General features: G+C 38.9%; 2 protein-coding genes across 4 annotated transcripts in view; one reads left to right on the forward strand and one right to left on the reverse strand.

The window, feature by feature from the left end:
- Positions 1-20,436, forward strand: part of USP50 (ubiquitin specific peptidase 50) — a 41,749-nt gene that overhangs the window by 10,994 nt on the left and 10,319 nt on the right. For all 3 annotated transcript variants that reach the window (XR_006218632.1, XM_007081843.3, XM_042988880.1), the window contains exon 6: positions 1,867-1,999. Coding sequence is in view for 2 of the 3 variants with exons in the window: in XM_007081843.3 (XP_007081905.1) it covers positions 1,867-1,999 (133 nt within the window). In the remaining variant the exon portion in view is untranslated. The remainder of the gene's footprint in view (positions 1-1,866; positions 2,000-20,436) is intronic.
- LOC122239239 (40S ribosomal protein S6-like) lies at positions 6,163-8,864 on the reverse strand. The gene is given in 3 exon segments (XM_042987729.1): positions 6,163-6,797; positions 6,800-6,930; positions 8,842-8,864. Coding segments are annotated over 3 exon segments (789 nt in total).

Consider the following 20,436-nt stretch of genomic DNA (forward strand, 5'->3'; position numbering starts at 1 on the left):
TGGGGGAGGGGAAGGAAAAAAGAAAAAAAGAGAGAGGTTAGAGTGGGAGAGAGCCAAAGCATAACAGACTTTTTAAAAAAGGAGAACAAACTGAGGGCTGATGGGGGGTGGGAGGGAAGGGAGGGTGGGTGATGGGTATTGAAGAGGTCATCTTTTGGGATGAGCACTGGGTGTTTAATGGAAACCAATCTGACAATAAATTTCATATATTTAAAAAAACACGCACACAAAATTGACCAGTGGGAGACCCTTCAAGCCTGTTGCTCTGAGCCCGTTAGTTCGTTTAGGTTTATTAAAGTATAATTGCAATTATAAAATGTATCCATTTTAGGTGTACAGTTCTATGAATTTTGACAAATACATGCAGTCATGTAACCATCACAGCCAACATACAGAGTATGTCTGTCACCCCAAAACATTTTGTTATAATCCACCCTTTCTCCTACCCTCAGCCTCTGGAATCATCTGATCAGATTTCTGTCTTTATAGTTTTGCCTTTTCCAGAATGTCCTATTTTATACCATGTGTGGTTTTGTTTTTTGTTTTTGGTTTTGGTTTTGGTTTTTTTTTGTTTGTTTTTGAGTTCCGCTTCTTTCACTTAACATAATGTTTCTGAGATTAATTTGTGTTGTGGCATCAGTTAGTGGATCTTTCCTTTCTCTTGCTGTGTAGTATTCCCTTTCGTGAATGTATCACAACTGTTTATTCATTCATCAGTTGATGAACGTTTGGGCTGATAGCAATTTGTGGCAGATATGAATATAGCTGCTACAAACATTAGCATATAGGTTTTTATATGGGTATAAATCTTCCTTTCTTTTGCTATGGTACATAAGCATGGTCATGCAATAATTTTCCTGCCCCAGGCCTAAATCAGCCATTTTTCTAAAATAAACATAATTTTTGAAAAAACTCCAGTGATGATGATAGGAGTTCAAATTTGGGAACTGCTGATCTGTATAACAATTCGAGAATGTGACAAGATTCACAGAAAATTTTATCTTATTAAAGATACATTAAAACCTCAGAGGGGTGCTTTGGGTGGCTCAGTTTGTTAATTGTCCAACGTCAGCTCAGGTCATGATCTCACAGTTCGTGTGTTTGGGCCCCATGTCAGGCTCTGTGCTGACAGCTTAGCGACTGGAGCCTGCTTCTGATTCTGTGTTTCTCTCTCTCTCTCTCTCTGCTCCTCCCCTGCTCATGTGCTCTCTCTAAAATAAATACACATTAAAAACAAAAAACAAAAAACCTTCAGAGCTGGAGATGTGCCTGAGTGGCTCAGTTGTTTAAATGTCTGACTTTGGCTCAAGTTATGATCTCATGGTTCATGGGTTTGAGCCCCATGTTGGGCTCTGTGCTGACAACTTGATTAGCGTGGAGCTTGCTTCAGATTCTATGTTTTCCTCTGTGTCTGCCACCACTACCCCCCCCCCCAATGCTCCACGCTCATGCTCCCCCCCCCTCAAAAATAAACATTAAAAAAACAAACCTCAGAGCTGGTAAAAGGGCATTGCCAAGACAACATGTGCTAAAAAGCAATAAGGAAAAGCTGAGTCAGTCAAAGTCATTTCTACTCCCTGATGTCAAGCCTGGCTTTTTCCCTGTTGCCTTCTCACTGGATTGATTCTGTGATGTCTTACCCTCTGACTCATACCCCTGGCCCAAACAGTGTCAGTTCTGGTGACACTAAGGAATGTGGAGATTATAAGTATACATAGATAAGGAAAATTATGTACAGGTCTGTGCCAAATTACCTTTGTAAGAAAGTACTTTTAACTGTACTTGGAATTTACCAAGGTATGTAGACTTCACTAATGAGTCATTTACAAACTTACTTTGTATTTTGCACATTTATTCTCTCTCCAGATTTGACATTCTGGGTACAATGAAAAGAAAACTGAGGACAGATATTCATTATCCACTCACAAACTTGGACCTTAGTCCTTATATTTGTCCAGTTTTTCGGAAACACCCTAAATATAACCTCTGTGCGGTTGTGGTGAGTAAAATACTGAAACTATTTAAAAATAACAAACATTTAAAGAAAATTATAGAATTATCTACTCGAATGCCTATTCTTTTTTATTTTTATTTTTTTAACATTTACTGTTGAGACAGAGAGGGAGAGAGAGAGAGAGAGAGAGAGAGAGAGAAGCACAAGAGTGAGCCAGGGAGAGGCAGAGAGAGAGAGGGAGACTCAGAATCTGAGCACATCTGAGCTTTCACCACAGAGCCCGATATGGGGCTCAAACTCACAAACTGTGAGATCATGACCTGAGCTAAATTTGGACACTTAACCCAGGCATCCCTTGAATGCCTACTCTTATCTTTCCCTCACTTCTCCTATATTCTTTTTAAAGCAAAATACAGAGCCTGGAACTTTTTGCTTTGACTTAGAACAGTAGAAAAATGACAGAATAAAATGTCCTGTCCATTGCCTGCTGGCTTTCCCCCCACTCATTGGCTAGTTCAGATCTGGGGGTACTTGCAGGTTGGGCTGTGGGGCAGCAGAAGTTAGTTTCAGCAGCTTTGTGTTGAATATTCATGAGACACTCTATAGCCAGTCTATAGTTATCCAGTCCTCAGGAAACTCTAGGGGTTCCCTTTGGCTCTAAGTCAACTGTCACTGAGGATTCCCTGAAGGAAGGAAAGTGTGGAGTATAATTCATACCAAATCATCCAGAGCTTCCTACAATGTCGACCATCCCCAGGCACCAAGCCATTCTCTGGGTTTCTTTTCTGGATCACGTATTAAGAGTGATTGAGTACACACCCTGATTTCCCCTTGAACCTGGGGGGTCCAGCTGGGCCCAGAGCGCATCAAAGAGCTCCCAGCAGAGCCCACTATGCTTCACCAGGGTCCTCTGATACACAGACATCTAATTCTCCTATTGAGCTTATTGAATTAATACATTATAAAATGTCCATCCCACTTTTTAACCTGTTTAACCTCTCAGAACCATACCTCCAACCTTTAAAAAATGATCCTTGTTTCTTTTTTAAAAATATTTTTAAATGTTTATTGATTTTTTGAGAGAGAGAGAATGAGTACAAGTAGGGGAGAGGCAGAGAGAGGGAGACACAGAATCAATCCAAAGCAGGCTCCAAGCTCCAAGCTGTCAGCACAGAGACCAATGCCGGGCTCGAACCCATGAACTGCGAGACCATGACCTGAGCCAAAGTCAGATGCTTAGCTGACTGAGACACCCACGTGCCCCCATTTTTTCTTAGTTTAAGCCTTGACAGTCTCCTTCTTTCTTATCTATCCTGCTCTCACATGTGGTTTTCTTTCATTTACTTCCCTACTGGAAATCTAAAGTGACATCCTCTATCAGATCAAATATAGCTTCTACTGTGAATTCCAGAATGATATAGAAACTGCCTCCCCTATATTTTACTGTTTAAATTTCTCATTATAAGTGTTTGTTCTTTATGAAAATCCAAAGTCAGAAAGCTGAATTTGTAAAAGAGTATATAATTATCAACATTATGAGAAGATACAAATTTGTATGAAAAGATTTGCCCCAAACCTCCTATAAATTGGTAGGCCTTCCAGTGTTTAAATTACTATTAGTTAAGGGGTTCCTGGGTGGCTCAGTCAGTTGAGCGTCTGACTTTAGTTCGGGTCATGATCTCCTGGTTCGGGAGTTCGAAGCCTGTGTCAGGCTCACTGCTGTCAGTGCAGAGCCTGGAGCCTGCTTCAGATCCTCTGTCTCCTTCTCTCTCTGCCCCTATCCGCAACCCCCCCCCCAAATAAACATTTAAAGAAACATACAAATTGTTAACTGAGGGGCCAAAAGTTGCTTTTGAAAGACAAATATATTTAGAATTTACTGGAAATTGATGACTGATCAGAAGTAAGAACTAAGCATCTTTGTAACTATGATGTACGGCCACAGGGAAAGGCCGTTTAGAGCTCTGTTCCTAAAGCTGTTGTTCTCGGAAGCCCTGCAGCATTAGCGTGACTTTCAGATATAAAGAATCTCAGGCTCACCCCAGACTTAGTGACTCAGAACATGCATTTTAGCAAGATCCCTATGTGATTCAAATGCCTATGGAAGTTTGAGAAGTACTTCTCTAGACCAGAAATGGATACCTCTACATCATCCTTAATTGAGATTTTTCCAGCCTTTGCACAAGCCCTTGAAGAGCTTACTGCTTTGCAAGGTAGGCTCTTTATCTGTCAGATTTGTTTTGACTTACTTTACAAATGTATAGTGCCTGTTATGTATCTGGCACTGTTCTCAACACTTTGCAAATATCCTTTAGTCCTTCTATAGCCCTGTGAGGTAAGGACTATTATTATCCCCCTTTTACAGGATGGGAAACAGAACAGTCGGGTTAAATAAACTGCCCCAATCATACAGCCTAAGAGGACAGAGCCAAGATCTGAAGTGAGGCGGGCTGGCTCCAGACAGTTCTGATCTTGCCACTATTTCATGTTGCCTCTGATAGTTCATAAAAGTCTGACTTTCTCCTCATAATTTCTTCCATTTGTCCCAAGTCTTTTTCTTTCTTATACATGATGTCCCTCCCAATATTTGAAAGTAGCAAACATGCTAACAGTGTTTACTTCCTTCAACCCTCTTGAAGTTTTTAGAAAGACTATTTTTGAGATTTTGAAATATTTCAGGCACAGAAGAGACAACATAATAAGCGTTCACATTATCCTCCACCAATGCTAAGAATAAAATACTGTAGGGGCACCTGGATAGCTCAGTCACCTGAGTGTCCAACTTTGGCTCAGGTCATAATCTGGCACGTCGTTGAGTTCCAGCCCCACGTCAGGCTTTGCACTGACAGCTCGGAGCCTGGAGCCTGCTTCTGATTCTGTGTCTTCTCCTTCTCTGTGTGTTGCTCCCCCAGTCGCATTTTCTCTGTCAAAATAAAGATTTAAAAAAATTTTAAAAACAAACAAGATAATACAGCAGGTACTCTTTTTGTGTCTGGCTCTTTCCACTAAAAATTCTGCAGAATTCATTCATATTGTGTACACTGTAGTTGTTGGTTCTCATTGCTGTATAGTATTCTATTGAGTGAAAATGCCACGAATTACCCAAAGATCACAAAGACATTTACCTAGAGTCTTCTAAAAGCTTTTTTTTTTTAACCTTAACACGATATTTAAAGTTCTGTTTAAAACTGGCCATTTTCCAACAGGCACATGAAAAGATGCTCAACGTCACTCCTCATCAGGGAAATACAAATCAAAACCACACTCAGATATCACCTCACACTAGTCAGAGGGGGCAAAATGAACAAATCAGGAGACTATAGATGCTGGCAAGGTGTGGAGAAATGGGAACCCTCTTGCACTGCTGGTGGGAATGCAAACTGGTGAGGCCACTCTGGAAAACAGTGTGGAGGTTCCTCAAAAAATTAAAAATAGATCTACCCTACTACCCAGCAATAGCACTGCTAGGAATTTACCCAAGGGATACAGGAGTGCTGATGTGGGCACTTGTACCCCAATGTTTATAGCAGCACTTACAACAATAGCCAAATTATGGAAAGGGCCTAAATGTCCATCAACTGATGAATGGATAAATAAGTTGTGGTTTATATACACAATGGAATACTACTTGGCAATGAGAAAGAATGAAATGTGGCCTTTTGTAGCAACGTGGATGGAACTGGAGAGTGTTATGCTAAGTGAAATAAGTCATACAGAGAAGGACAGATACCATATGTTTTCACTCTTATGTGGATCCTGAGAAACTTAACAGAAGACCATGGGGGAGGGGAAGGAAAAAAAAGTTAGAGAGGGAGGGAGACAAACCATAAGAGACTCTTAAAAACAGAACAAACTGAGGGTTGATGGGGGGTGGGAGGGAGGCGAAAGTGGGTGATGGGTATTGAGAGGGCACCACTGGGTGTTGTATGGAAACCAATTTGGCAATAAATTTCATATTTAACTGACTGAGCCACTCAGGCGCTCAATAAATTTCATATTTAAAAAAAATAAAAAAAAAAAGTATGCTTAGCGATAAAAAAAAAAAATAAAAAAAAACAAAAACTGGTCATTTACCACTACTGGTGGGAATGCAAACTTGGTGCTGCCCCTGTGAAAACTGTGTGAAGTTTCCTCAAAAAATTAGGGACACTGGGTGGCTCAGTCGGTTAAGTGCCCAACTCGTTTTATTTTGTTTTTGATGTCTGCTCTTATTTGTTACTCTTAGAAAAATCTCCTTTTTGACTGGACTCAGACTCAGAGGTAGAAGCTCTCAGAGAGGACAGCCTCTGTCTCTTGGCAGTCTGTTCCTGGCATTTTACTTTGGCCTCCTCCATTCTCTTGGCCAAAAATTTAGCATTTTCTGCAGCCTCTTCCTTATTTTTCTTAGTATCGTGTTTCTTCAAAGCAGTACGCCGATGTTTGTGTTGGAGGACACGTGGAATAACAAGACGTTGAATCTTGGGTGCTTTGGTTCTTGGTTTCTTATCTTTGTTTAGGGCCTTCCTTATAGCATACTGGCGGACATCGTCATCTTTAAAGAGATTGAAAAGTTTGCAGATTCTGCGAGCTCTTTTGGGCCCCAGGTGATGAGGCACAGTAGTATCAGTGAGTCCAGGAATATCCTTCTCCCCCTTTTCCACAATGATCAAGTTGAGAACACTGATATTGGTAGCCACAGTGCAACCCCGAACAGATTCGCGCTTCTTCCCCCCAGTCCTCCTTGGTCGGTAGCAGGAATGCCCCTTACTCAGCAGCAGGCAGACAGAGCCATGGGTCAAGACACCCTGCTTCATGGAGAAGCTCTCTTTGTCATTTCCACCACTGATTTGGACCACATACCCTTCCATTCTTCACCCAGAGCATCAGCAGCACCTTCTGTGGCCATTAACTTTTCATAAAAGGTATGGAGTTTGTCTTCATCATTCTCTCTCTCCCTTCCTTTGCCCCTCCCCTGGTCACGTGCACTTTCACTCTTCCTCAAAAAATAAAAATTTTTTAAAAATTAAAAAAAAAATAGAACTACCCTATGATCCAGCAATTGTGCTACTACGTATTTATTTACTCAAAGAATGTAAAAATACTAACATAAAAATGCTAATTGAAAGGGATACATACACCCTTGATGTTGATAGCAGCATTATTTACAATAGTAATTATGGAAAGAGTCCAAATGTCTACTGACTAATGAATGGAGAAAGAAAATATTACACACACACACACACACACACACACACACACACACACAATGGAATATTACTCAGCCATCAAAAAGAATTAGATCTTGCCATTTGCAATGACATGGATGAAACTAGAGTATGTTGGGGCACCTGGATAGCTCAGTTGGTTAAGTGTCCAGCTTCAGCTCAGGTCATGATCTCATGGTTCATGGGTTCAAGCCCAGTGTCAGGGTCTGTGTTGACAGCTCAGAGGTTGGAACCTGCTTGTGATTCTGTGTCTCCTTCTCTCTCTGCCCCTCCCCTACTCATGCTCTGTCTCTCTCAAAAATAAAAAAAAGAAACTAGAGTATATTATGTGAAATGAAATAAGTCAGAGAAAGACAAATACCATATGATTTCACTCAAATGTGGAATTTAAGAAGCAAAGCAAATGATTATAGGAAGAAAAAAGAAGCAAACCAAGAAACAGACTCTTTTAAAAAAATGTTTATTTTTGAGAGCATGAGCAGGGGAGGGGCAAAAAGAGGGGGAGAGAAAGAGAATCCCAAGCAGGCTGCAGACTGGGGGGATGTGGAGCTCTAACCCACGAACCATGAGATTATGACCTGATCCAAAATCAAGATTCATACCAATAACCTACTGAGCCACTTAGGAGCCCTGAAACAGACTCTTAACTATAAAGAACAAATTGATTGTTAACAGGGGGGAGGTGGGTGGGGAGATAGTTGAAATAGGTGATGGGGATTAATTACTGCCCTTGCTGTGATGAGCACCAGGTGTTGTGAATCACTAAATTGTACACCTGAAACTAATATTACACTGTAGATTAACTAACTTGAATTTATTTATTTGTTTTTATTTATTTTTGAAAGAGACAGAGCATGAGTGGGGGAGGGGCAGAGAGAGAGAGAAAGACACAGAATCTGAAGCAGGCTCCAGGCTCTGAGCTGTCAGCACAGAGCCCAACGTGGGGCTTGAACTCGTGAACCATGAGATCATGACCTGAGCTGAAGTCAGATGCTCAACAAACTAAGCCACCCAGGTGCCCCAACTAACTGGAATTAAAAAATAAAATTGTCCCTTTTCTATGTCTTCAAATGTATGGGGATGAATGAATACACACACACACACACACACACACACACACACAGTGTTTTTTTATCCACTAGTTAGAGGTGTTTTTTTATCCACTAGTGTTTTTATCCACAGTGTTTTTTTATCCACTAGTAAAAAAATTCCATACATGATTTTTAAAATATTTTTAATTTCAACCCCAGTATAGAAAATATACTGTGTTTATATAAACAGGTGTACAATATGATTCAAAAATTCGAAACATTACTCAGTGCTCATCATGAGTATATTCTTAATCTTATTCACCTGTTTCACCCATCCCCACTTCCCCTCTGATATACTTTATTTTTAAAAAATTTTTAAGGTTTATTTTATTTTTCAGACACAGAGAATGAGCGAGGGAGGTGCAGAGAGAGAGAGAGAGAGAGAGAGAGAGAGAGGGAGACACAGAATCTGAACCAGTTTCCAGACTCTGAGTTGTCAGCACAGAACCTGATGTAGGGCTTGAACCTAGGAACTGTGAGATGGTGACCTGAGCTAAAGTTGGGTGCTTAACTGAGCTCCCCAGTTGCCCCTGATATACTTTAGTTTAAACAAGTACCCTAAGCTATTTTTTTCAACAAGAACATTTCTTACCTGAAGTATACCTCAGAATACATGGTTCTAAAAGATATATATAAAACATTCCATCCAAGACCTTTTCCTCAAGCACATACAGAAGAAACCCCTGGTTAAATCACATAAAAAAGAGACCTAACAAGTATTGCAGACCTAAGAAGGACTGAAATCATCCGGCACCTGGGTGGCTCAGTCAAGCATCTGACTCTTGATTTCAGCTCAGGGTATGATCTCTTGGTTTGTGAGCTGGAGCCCCTACATCAGGCTCTGCACGGTCAGCGGAAATCCTGCTTGAGATTCTCTCTCTGCCCCTCCCCTGCTCATGCTGTCTCTCTAAGTAAATAAACTTAAAAAAAAGTCTAAAATCATACCAAGTCTATTTTCCAACCACAGTCTTTTGTACAAAAGCAACGATCAACAATAAAACAAAGCTGGAATATCTACAATGTAAATATTAAATATTTAAAAATTAAGCAACACACTACACAAGCAGTGGACCAAATAAGAAATCAAACTGCAAATCAAAATATGTCCTATAGCAAAAGAAAAAGAAAACACAATATTCCAAAACCTACAGGATGCATCAAAAGCAGATGTTAGAGTGAAATTTATGCTATAAATGCTTCTATTAAGAAAAAATTGAATGTTACACCATAAGAAACTAGAAAAAAAGGAAACTTAGCTGAAATTTAGTAGAGGAGGGAAATAACAGAGGAAAATCAGAGATAAAATAGACCAGAATAATCAATAACATGACATTGAAAGTAATGACCAGTTTTGCAAACAATAAAAAATAAGGAAAATGGCAATGCTTTAACTACTGTAACTAAGACAAAAAAAGAGAGAATACTCAAACACCAAAATGAGAAATGGAAGAGAAAACAATATAGCAGAACCACAGAAATATAGTATAACAGATTGCTATAAACAATTATATACTAACAAATCAGATAACTTAGAGTGAAAAAAAAATCAGATAACGTCCAAGTTACCATGATTGAATCATCAATCTTGAATTCAAGAAGTAGGAAATCTTAGACCAAAAGCATGAATGAAAGTTGAATTAGGAATCAAGAATCTGCCAGCAGAGAAAAGCCCAAGACCACAAGATTTCATTGACAAATTCTATCAAACATTTAAACCAATAATTACTACAATTTTTATCAAAATCTTACAAATAATGGAATAGAGGCAACACATTCACAATCATTCTATGAGGCCAGTATACTCTGTTACCAAAGCAGGATAAAAAAAAAAATACAAGAATAAAGTCTAGTTTGTCCGATATAAATCCTGCTACTCTGACTTTGTTTTGACATCCATTTACATGATACATCCAAACATGATTTTTTTTTAAGTTTATTTATTTAAGAGAGAAAGCACGAGAGGACAAGGGGCAAAGAGAGACAGAGAATCCAACCAGGCTCAGTGCTGTCAGCGCAGAGCCCGATGTAGGACTCGAGCTCACGAATTGTGAGATCATGACCTAAACTGAAATCAAGAGTTGGAAGCTTAACTGACTGAGCCATGCAGGCCCCCACAAACATGGTTTTTTAAATCATTGTTTTGTTGCTAACTTCTAACTTAAGTGCATTCTTATTAGGAAATGTGGTCCAAATGTTATTTATTCTTGGCATGTGTTGATATTTGCCTTGTGGCCGAGATTTATGTGTGCTTGAAAGGATTTTTTAAATTAGATTCAGGGTTCCATATTTCATTTAGATATAATTTATTAATTGTGTTGTTCAGATATTATATACTCTTAATAAGTTTTTGTTTGCTTTTTCTTTTTTTTTTTCTTTTTTATTTTATTAAAAAAAAATTTTTTTTTAACGTTTATTTATTTTTGAGACAGAGAGAGACAGAGCATGAACAGGGGAGGGGCAGAGAGAGAGGGAGACACAGAATCCGAAACAGGCTCCAGGCTCTGAGCGGTCAGCACAGAGCCCGACGCAGGGCTCGAACTCACAGACCGCGAGATCATGACCTGAGCCGAATTCGGACGCTTAACCGACCGAGCCACCCAGGCGCCCGTTTGCTTTTTCAAAATAACTGAAGGATGTGTGTTAAAAGATTGGATTTTGGTCAAAATTTTCTAGTAATTGTCATGTTTAATTTCTATAATTTGAAGCTATGTGTGCAATTTTGTATCTAGTGCAATCTAGTGAATTGTACAATTCACCAGAACAATCTAGTGAATTGTTCGTTTTATCATACGGAGAATCTTCTATTCATAATAATGCATTTCACTTTAAGTGAAATATTAGACTAATTTATCTAGCCTAATATTGATAAAACTATGCCAGCTTTCTTTTGGATGATATTCTTTGTATATTTTCTATCCCTTTCTTTTTCTTTTGAATGTCATTATGTGATATTCGATAAATACAAAGGACTATATGTCAGATATATGGAAGTCATTAAGCATAATATGAATAACTGTGAAATTATCACCGAACTTATAAATTTAAACATGACCAGTACAGGGGCACCAGGGTGGCTGTCGGTTGGGTGTCCAACTTTGGCTCAGGTCATGATCTCGTGGTCCGTGAGTTTGAGCCCTGCATCGGGCTCTGGGCTGACAGCTCAGAGCCTGGAGCCTGTTTCGGATTCTGTGTCTCCCTCTCTCTATGACCCTCACCTGCTCATGCTCTGTCTCTATCTGTCTCAAAAATAAATAAATGTTAAAAAAAATTAAAAAAAAAAAACCTTAACCAGTACAGTTAAATCTATCTGTATGCTCTTTCCCTCTATCTTTTGCCCTATCCTCTTTTTTAAATATATGAAATTTATTGTCAAATTGGTTTCCATTAAACACCCAGTGCTCATCCCAAAAGATGACCTCTTCAATACCCATCACCCACCCTCCCTTCCCTCCCACCCCCCATCAGCCCTCAGTTTGTTCTCCTTTTTTAAAAAGTCTGTTATGCTTTGGCTCTCTCCCACTCTAACCTCTCTCTTTTTTTCTTTTTTCCTTCCCCTCCCCCATGGGTTCCTGTTAAGTTTCTCAGGATCCACATAAGAGTGAAAACATGTGGTATCTGTCTTTCTCTGTATGGCTTATTTCACTTAGCATAACACTCTCCAGTTCCGTACACGTTGCTACAAAGGGCCATATTTCATTCTTTCTCGTTGCCACGTAGTACTCCATTGTGTATATAAACCACAATTTCTTTATCCATTCATCAGTTGATGGACATTTAGGCTCTTTCCATAATTTGGCTATTGTTGAGAGTGCTGCTATAAACATTGGGGTACAAGTGCCCCCATGCATCAGTACTCCTGTATCCCTTGGGTAAATTCCTAGCAGTGCTACTGCTGGCTCATAGGGTAGGTCTATTTTTAATTTTTTGAGGAACCTCCACACTGTTTTCCAGAGTGGCTGCGCCAGTTTGCATTCCCACCAACAGTGCAAGAGGGTTCCTACTTCTCCACATCCTCTCCAGCATCTATAGTCTCCTGATTTGTTCATTTTGGCCCCTCTGACTGGCGTGAGGTGATATCTGAGGGTGGTTCTGATTTGTATTTCTCTGATGAGGAGCGACATTGAGCATCTTTTCATGTGCCTGTTGGCCATCCAGATGTCTTCTTTAGAGAAGTGTCTCTTCATGTTTTCTGCCCATTTCTTCACTGGATTATTTGTTTTTCGGGTGTGGAGTTTGGTGAGCTCTTTACAGATTTTGGATACTAGCCCTTTGTCCGATATGTCATTTGCAAATACCTTTTCCCATTCCGTTGGTTGCCTTTTAGTTCTGTTGATTGTTTCCTTTGCTGTGCAGAAGCTTTTTATCTTCATGAGGTCCCAAGAGTTCCTTTTTGCTTTTAATTCCCTTGCCTTTGGGGATGTGTCAAGTAAGAAATTGCTGCGGCTGAGGTCAGAGAGGTCTTTTCCTGTTTTCTCCTCTAGGGTTTTGATGGTTTCCTGTCTCACATTCACGTCCTTTATCCATTTTGAGTTTATTTTTGTGAATGGTGTGAGAAAGTGGTCTAGTTTCAACCTTCTGCATGTTGCTGTCCAGTTCTCCCAGCACCATTTGTTAAAGAGACGGTCTTTTTTCCATTGAATGTTCTTTCCTGCTTTGTCAAAGATTAGTTGGCCATCCTTTTGTGGGTCTAGTTCTGGGGTTTCCATTCTATTCCATTGGTCTATGTGCCTGTTTTTGTGCCAATACCATGCTGTCTTGATGATGACAGCTTTGTAGTAGAGGCTAAAGTCTGGGATTGTGAAGCCTCCTGCTTTGGTCTTCTTCTTCAAAATTACTTTGGCTATTCGGGGCCTTTTGTGGTTCCATATGAATTTTAGGATTGCTTGTTCTGGCTTCGAGAAGAATGCTGGTGCGATTTTGATTGGGATTGCATTGAATGTGTAGATAGCTTTGGGTAGTATTGACATTTTGCCAATATTTATTCTTCCAACCCATGAGCACGGAATGTTTTTCCATTTCTTTGTATCTTCTTCAATTTCCTTCATAAGCTTTCTATAGTTTTCAGCATACAGATCTTTTACATCTTTGGTTAGGTTTATTCCTAGGTTATTTTATGCTTCTTGGTGCAATTGTGAATGGGATCAGTTTCTTTATTTGTCTTTCTGTTGCTTCATTATTAGTGTATAAGAATGCAACTGATTTCTGTACATTGATTTTGTATCCTGCGACTTGGCCGAATTCATGCATCAGTTCTAGCAGACTTTGGTGGAGTCTCTCGGGTTTTCCATGTATAATATCATGTCATCTGCAAAAAGTGAAAGCTTGACTTCATCTTTGCCAATTTTGATGCCTTTGATTTCCTTTTGTTGTTTCATTGCTGATGCTAGCACTTCCAACACTATGTTAAACAACAGCGGTGAGAGTGGACATCCCTGTCGTGTTCCTGATCTCAGGGAAAAGCTCTCAGTTTTTCCCCATTGAGGATGATGTTAGCTGTGGGCTTTTCATAAATGGCTTTTATGATCTTTAAGAATATTCCTTCTATCCTGACTTTCTTGAGGGTTTTTATTAAGAAAGCATGCTGAATTTTGTCAAATGCTTTTTCTGCATCGATTGACAGGATCATATGGTTCTTATCTTTTCTTTTATTAATGTGATGTATCACGTTGATTGATTTGCGAATGTTGAACCAGCCCTGCAGCCCAGGAATGAATCCCACTTGATCATGGTGAATAATTCTTTTTATATGCTGTTGAATTCGATTTGCTGGTATCTTATTGAGAATTTTTGCATCCATATTCATCAGGGATATTGGCCTGTAGTTCTCTGTTTTTACTGGGTCTCTGTCTGGTTTAGGAATCAAAGTAATACTGCTTCATAGAATGAGTCTGGAAGTTTTCCTTCCCTTTCTATTTTTTGGAATAGCTTGAGAAGGATAGGTATTATCTCTGCTTTAAACGTCTGGTAGAACTCCCCTGGGAAGCCATCTGGTCCTGGACTCTTATTTGGTGGGAGATTTTTGATGACTGATTCAATTTCTTCTCTGGTTATGGGTTTGTTCAAGCTTTCTATTTCCTCCTGACTGAGTGTTGGAAGTGTGTGGGTGTTTAGGAATTTGTCCATTTCTTCCAGGTTGTCCAGTTTGTTGGCATATAGTTTTTCATAGTATTCCCTGAAAATTGCTTGTATTTCTGAGGGATTGGTTGTAATAATTCCATTTTCACTCGTGATGTTATCTATTTGGGTCATCTCCCTTTTCTTTTTGAGAAGCCTGGCTAGAGGTTTATCAATTTTGTTTATTTTTTCAAAAAACCAACTCTTGGTTTCACTGATCTGCTCTACAGTTTTTTTAGATTCTATATTGTTTATTTCTGCTCTGATGTTTATTATTTCTCTTCTTCTGCTGGGTTTGGGGTGTCTTTGCTGTTCTGCTTCTATTTCCTTTAGGTGTGCTGTTAGATTTTGTATTTAGGGTTTTTCTTGTTTCTTGAGACAGGCCTGGATTGCAATGTATTTTCCTCTCAGGACTTCCTTTGCTGCATCCCAAAGCGTTTGGATTGTTGTATTTTCATTTTCATTTGCTTCCATATATTTTTAAATTTTTTCTCTAATTGCCTGGTTGACCCATTCATTCTTTAGTAGGGTGTTCCTTAACCTCCATGCTTTTGGAGGTTTTCCAGACTTTTTCCTGTGGTAGATTTCAAGCTTCATAGCATTGTGGTCTGAAAGTATGCATGGTATGATCTCAATTCTTGTATACTTATGAAGGGCTATTTTGTGACCCAGTATGTGATCTATCTTGGAGAATGTTCCATGTGCACTCGAGAAGAAAGTATATTCTGTTGCTTTGGGATGGAGGGTTCTAAATATATCTGTCAAGTCCATCTAATCCAATGTATTATTCAGGGCCCTTGTTTCTTTACTGGCCATGTGTCTAGATGATCTATCCATTGCTGTGAGTGGGGTGTTAAAGTCCCCTGCAGTTACCACATTCTTATCAATAAGGTTGCTTATGTTTGTGAGTAATTGTTTTATATATTTGGGGGCTTCCGTATTCGGTGCATAGACATTTATAATTGTTAGCACTTCCTGATGGATAGACCCTGTAATTATTATATAATGCCCGTCTTCATCTCTTGTTATAGCCTTTAATTTAAAGTCTAGTTTGTCTGATATAAGTATGGCTACTCCAGCTCTCTTTTGACTTCCAGTAGCATGATAGATAGTTCTCCATCCCCTCACTTTCAATCTGAAGGTGTCCTCAGGTCTAAAATGAGTCTCTTGTAGACAGCGAATAGATGGGTCTTGTTTTTTTATCCATTCTGATACCCTATGTCTTTTGGTTGGCACATTTAGTCCATTTACATTCAGTGTTATTATAGAAAGATATGACTTTAGAGTCATTGTGATGTCTGTAGGTTTCACGCTTGTAGCGATGTCTCTGTTACTTTATTTCACAGGATCGACCTTAGGATCTCTTGTAGTGCTGGTTTAGTGGTGACAAATTCCTTCAGTTTTTGTTTGTTTGGGAAGACCTTTATCTCTCCTTCTATTCTAAATGACAGACTTGCTGGATAAAGGATTCTCGGCTGCATATATTTTCTGTTCATCACATTGAAGACTTCCTGTCATTCCTTTCTGGCCTGCCAAGTTTCAGTAGAGAGATCCGTCACGAGTCTTATCGGTCTCCCTTTATATGTTAGAGCACGTTTATCCCTAGCTGCTTTCAGAATTTTCTCTTTATCCTTGTATTTTGCCAGTTTCACTATGATATGTTGTGCAGAAGATTGATTCAAGTTACATCTGAAGGGAGTTCTCTGTGCCTCTTGGATTTCAATGCCTTTTTCCTTCCCCAGATCAGGGAAGTTCTCAGCTATTTTTTCTTCAAATACATCTTTAGCACTTTTCCCTCTCTCTTCCTCCTCTGGAATACCAATTATGCGTAGATTATTTCTCTTTAGTGCATCACTTTGTTCTCTAATTTTCCCCTCATACTCCTGGATTTTTTTATCTCTCTTTTTCTCAGGTTCCTCTTTTTCCATAATTTTATCTTCTAGTTCACCTATTCTCTCCTCTGCCTCTTCAATCCGAGCTGTGGTTGTCTCCATTTTATTTTGCAGCTCATTTACAGCATTTTTTAGCTCCTCCTGGCTGTTTCTTAGTCCCTTGATATCTGTAGCAATAGATTCTCTGCTGTCCTCTAAACTGTTTTCAAGCCCAGCGTTTAATTTTATGACTATTATTTTAAATTCACTTTCTATTATATTGTTTAAATCCTTTTTGATCAGTTTGTTAGCTGTCGTTATTTCCTGGAGATTCTTTTAATTAGCTGTCGTTATTTCCTGGAGATTCTTTTGAGGGGAATTCTTCCATTTCGTCATTTTGGATAGTCCCTGGAGTGGTGCAGAACTACAGGGCACTTCCCCTGTGCTGTCTTGAATAACTTGCATTGGTGGGCAGGGCTGCAGTCAGACCTGATGTCTGCCCCCAGCCCACCGCTGGGGCCACAGTCAGACTGGTGTGTACCTTCTCTTCCCCTCTCCTAGGGGTGGGATTCACTGTGGGGTGGTGTGGCCTGTCTGGGCTACTTGCACACTGTCAGGCTTGTGGTGCTGGGGATCTGGCGTATTAGCTGGGGTGGATCGGCAAGGTGCACAGGGGCGGGAGGGGCAGGCTCAGCTCGCTTTTCCTTCGGAGATCCGCTTCAGGAGGGGCCCTGCAGCACCAGGAGGGAGTCAGACCTGCCGCTGGAGGTATGGATCCGCAGAAGCACAGCGTTGGGTGTTTGCGTGGTGCAAGCAAGTTCCCTGGCAGGAACTGGTTCCCTTTTGGATTTTGGCTGGGAGATGGGTGAGGGAGATGGTGCTGGTGAGCGCCTTTCTTCCGGGGCGCAACAACTCTCCCTCCCGTTGTCCTCCAGCCCTCCTGCTCTCCGAGCAGAGCTGTTAGCTTATAACCTTCCAGATGTTAACTCTCACTTGCTGTTCAAACACACTCTGTCCGGCCCCTCCGTTTTTGCAAGCCAGACTTGGGGGTTCTGCTTTGCCGGTGGTCTGCCCCTCCACCCCGGCTCCTTCCTGCCAGTCCGTGTAGCGTGCACTGCCTCTCCGCCCTTCCTACCCTCTTCCACGGGCCTCTCGTTTACACTTGGCTCCGGAGAATCCATTCTCTTGCCTTATCCTCTTGAGGTTATAGTATCCTCAATTTAATGCTTATTATTTTCTTGACTGTTTAATATCATTTTATTGTATATATTTATAAATTATTGCTTAGACTCTTTGTGTTTTAGCTTTATAAAAATGCATTATATTTTTTAGACTTTGGCAAGTTTCTTTTTTCATTGTATTATTTTTAAAATTCATCCATATTTTTATATGTAGCTATAATTTCACTTAGCATATGATATGTGTGAAGGTACTGTAATTTATCTATTGCCCTGTTGATGGACATTTGATCGTTTCCAGATTTTTTGCTATTATGATCAACATTATGTAGACATTCTTGCAGATATATGTGAGTTTGTCTAGCATATATATTTAGAAGTGAAATCACTTGGATCATAGAGTGTATGAAAATTTAACTTTCTAGGTAATGTTAATGGTTTTCAAAGAGGTTATACCAATATGTAGCCCTATCAATTATTATCAGATTTAGTTTTTGCCTGTCTAGTGGTCTGAAATTGTATCTCATTTTGTTCTTAAAGTGCATTTCCCTGATTATTAATAAGGTTGATCATCTTACCATATTTCTTTGCTATTAGTTTTTCCTATCCTATTAAAATGTGTCTTTTTCATAATATTTGCAATAGTTTTATTTGTATCAACTGTATATGTTTAATGTTTTCACTGGATATGTTTAATGTCAAGTATAAATTATTATTTTTTAATTTTAAAAAATGCTTTATTTCTGAGAGAGAGAGAGAGAGAGAGAGAGTGTGTGTGTGTGTGTGTGTATGTGCGTGAGAGAGAGAGAGAGAGGAGAGAGCAGGGAAAGGTGGAGAGAGAGGGAGACACAGAATCAGTCAGCACAGAGCCTGATGCGGGGCTCAAACTCACAAACCACAAGATCATGACCTGAACTGAAGTCAGATGCTTAACCAACTGAGCCACCCAGGTGCCCCTCAAGTATACATTATTAATTCTTCTCCACTAATATTAACTTGCTTACAGTGCTTACAAGGTAGACTAATATAATAGTAATATTGCTATTTACTAATTTTGAATTTTATGAGCAAATATTTATTGCATGGTACAGAACCCCCTTTTCCTTGATTTCACTGCAAGTATCCACTATATTTCTTAAGTAAAAAAAATTTATAATAATTTTATAGTGTAGGACATATTTTTTTTTATTAATGTATTATAAGAAAAAAGTCCTAGAGGGGTTAATTTGATCAAAGTCACACAGCTAAAAACTAATGGGATCAGGGTATACATTCAGTTCTTTCTGATTCCAGAATATATTCATTCATTCATTCATTCTTTCTTTCTTTCTTTCTTTCTTTCTTTCTTTCTTTCTTTCTACCATTTTTTTATTCAAGTATAATTCACATACAGTGTTATATTAATTTCAGGTGTACAAAATAGTGATTGATCAGTTTATACATTTCTCCGTGCTGGTCATGATTAAGTGTATTCTTAATCCCCATCACCTATTTTACCCAACCCCTACCATACTCCCCTGGTAACCATCAGTTTGTTTTCTACAGTTAAAAGTCTGTGTTTTTTGTTTTCCTTGTTTTTTCTTTATTTGTTTTGTTTCTTGGATTCCACAGGAGTGAAATCATGTGGTATTTGTCTTTCTCTGATTTAGTTCACTTAGCATTAAACACTCTAGACTCATCCATGTTACTGCAAATGGCAACATTTCATTCTTTTTTATGACTGAGTGTGTGTGTGTGTGTGTGTGTGTGTGTGTGTGTGTGTGTGTATATATATATATGTATATGTATAATATCCATATCATATCTTCTTTATCCATTGATCTATGGATCAACACTTGAGTTGTTTCCATATCTTGGCTATTATAAATAATGCTGCATTAAACATAGGGATGCAGATATCTTTTTGAATTAGTGTATTCATTTTTTTTTTGGTAAATACCCAGTAGTGGAGTTTCTAGATCATATGGTAGTTCTATTTTTTTGTTTTTGGGAAACCTCTGTACTGTTTTCCACAGTGGCTACACCAGTTTGCATTCCTACCAGCAGTGCACCAGGGTTCCTTTTTCTTGACATCCTTTTTAACACTTGTTTCTTATGTTTTTTATTTTAACCATTCTGACAGGTGTAAGGTGATGCCTCATTGTAGTTTTGATTTGCATTTCCCTGATGATTTATGATGTTGAGCATCTTTTAATGTGTCTGTTGGCCATCTGTATGTCTTCTTTGGAACAAATGTCTCTTCATGTCTTTCGCCCATTTTTTAATTGGATTATGTTTTTTGGTGTTGAGTTGTAGAAGTTATTTATATATATTTGGATACCAACCCTTTATCAGGTATGATATTTGCAAATATCTTCTCCCATTAAGTACATTGCATTCTAGTTTTGTTGATTGTTTCCTTCCTGTGCAGGAATTTTGTTGTTACGGCCAATGTCAGCAACATTACTGCCTATGCTCTCTTCAGGGATTTTTATGGTTTTAGGTCTCAAATTTAGGTCTTTAATCCATTTTGAGTTTATTTTTGTGTATGGTGAAAGAAACTGGTCAAGTTTCGTTCTTTTGCATGTGGCTGTCCAGTTTTCCCAGCACCATTTGTTGAAGAGACTGCTTCCTATTGAACATTCATTCCTCCCTTGTCAGTTAATTGACCATATAATTGTGGGTTGATTTTTGGGTTTTCTGCTCTATTCCATTGATCATTGTATCTATTTTTATGACTGAACCATAGTATTTTGATTACTACTGCTTTGTAATATAACTTGAAATCTGGAATTCTTGTAATATTATTTGATATTTTCAGGGCTTTTTTTTTCTTTTTCAAGATTGCTTTGGATTTTTGAGATCTTTTGTGGTTCCATACAAATTTTAGGATTGTTTGTTCTAGTTCTATGAAAAATGCTGTTGCTATTTTGATAGGGATTGCATTAAATCTGTAGATTGCTTTGGGTTGTATACACATTTTAACAGTATTTATTCTTCCAATCCATGAGCATATATCTTTACATTTCTTTGTGTCATCTTCTT

Source organism: Panthera tigris, chromosome B3 (genome assembly GCF_018350195.1).
Source record: "Panthera tigris isolate Pti1 chromosome B3, P.tigris_Pti1_mat1.1, whole genome shotgun sequence".
NCBI lineage: Eukaryota > Metazoa > Chordata > Mammalia > Carnivora > Felidae > Panthera > Panthera tigris.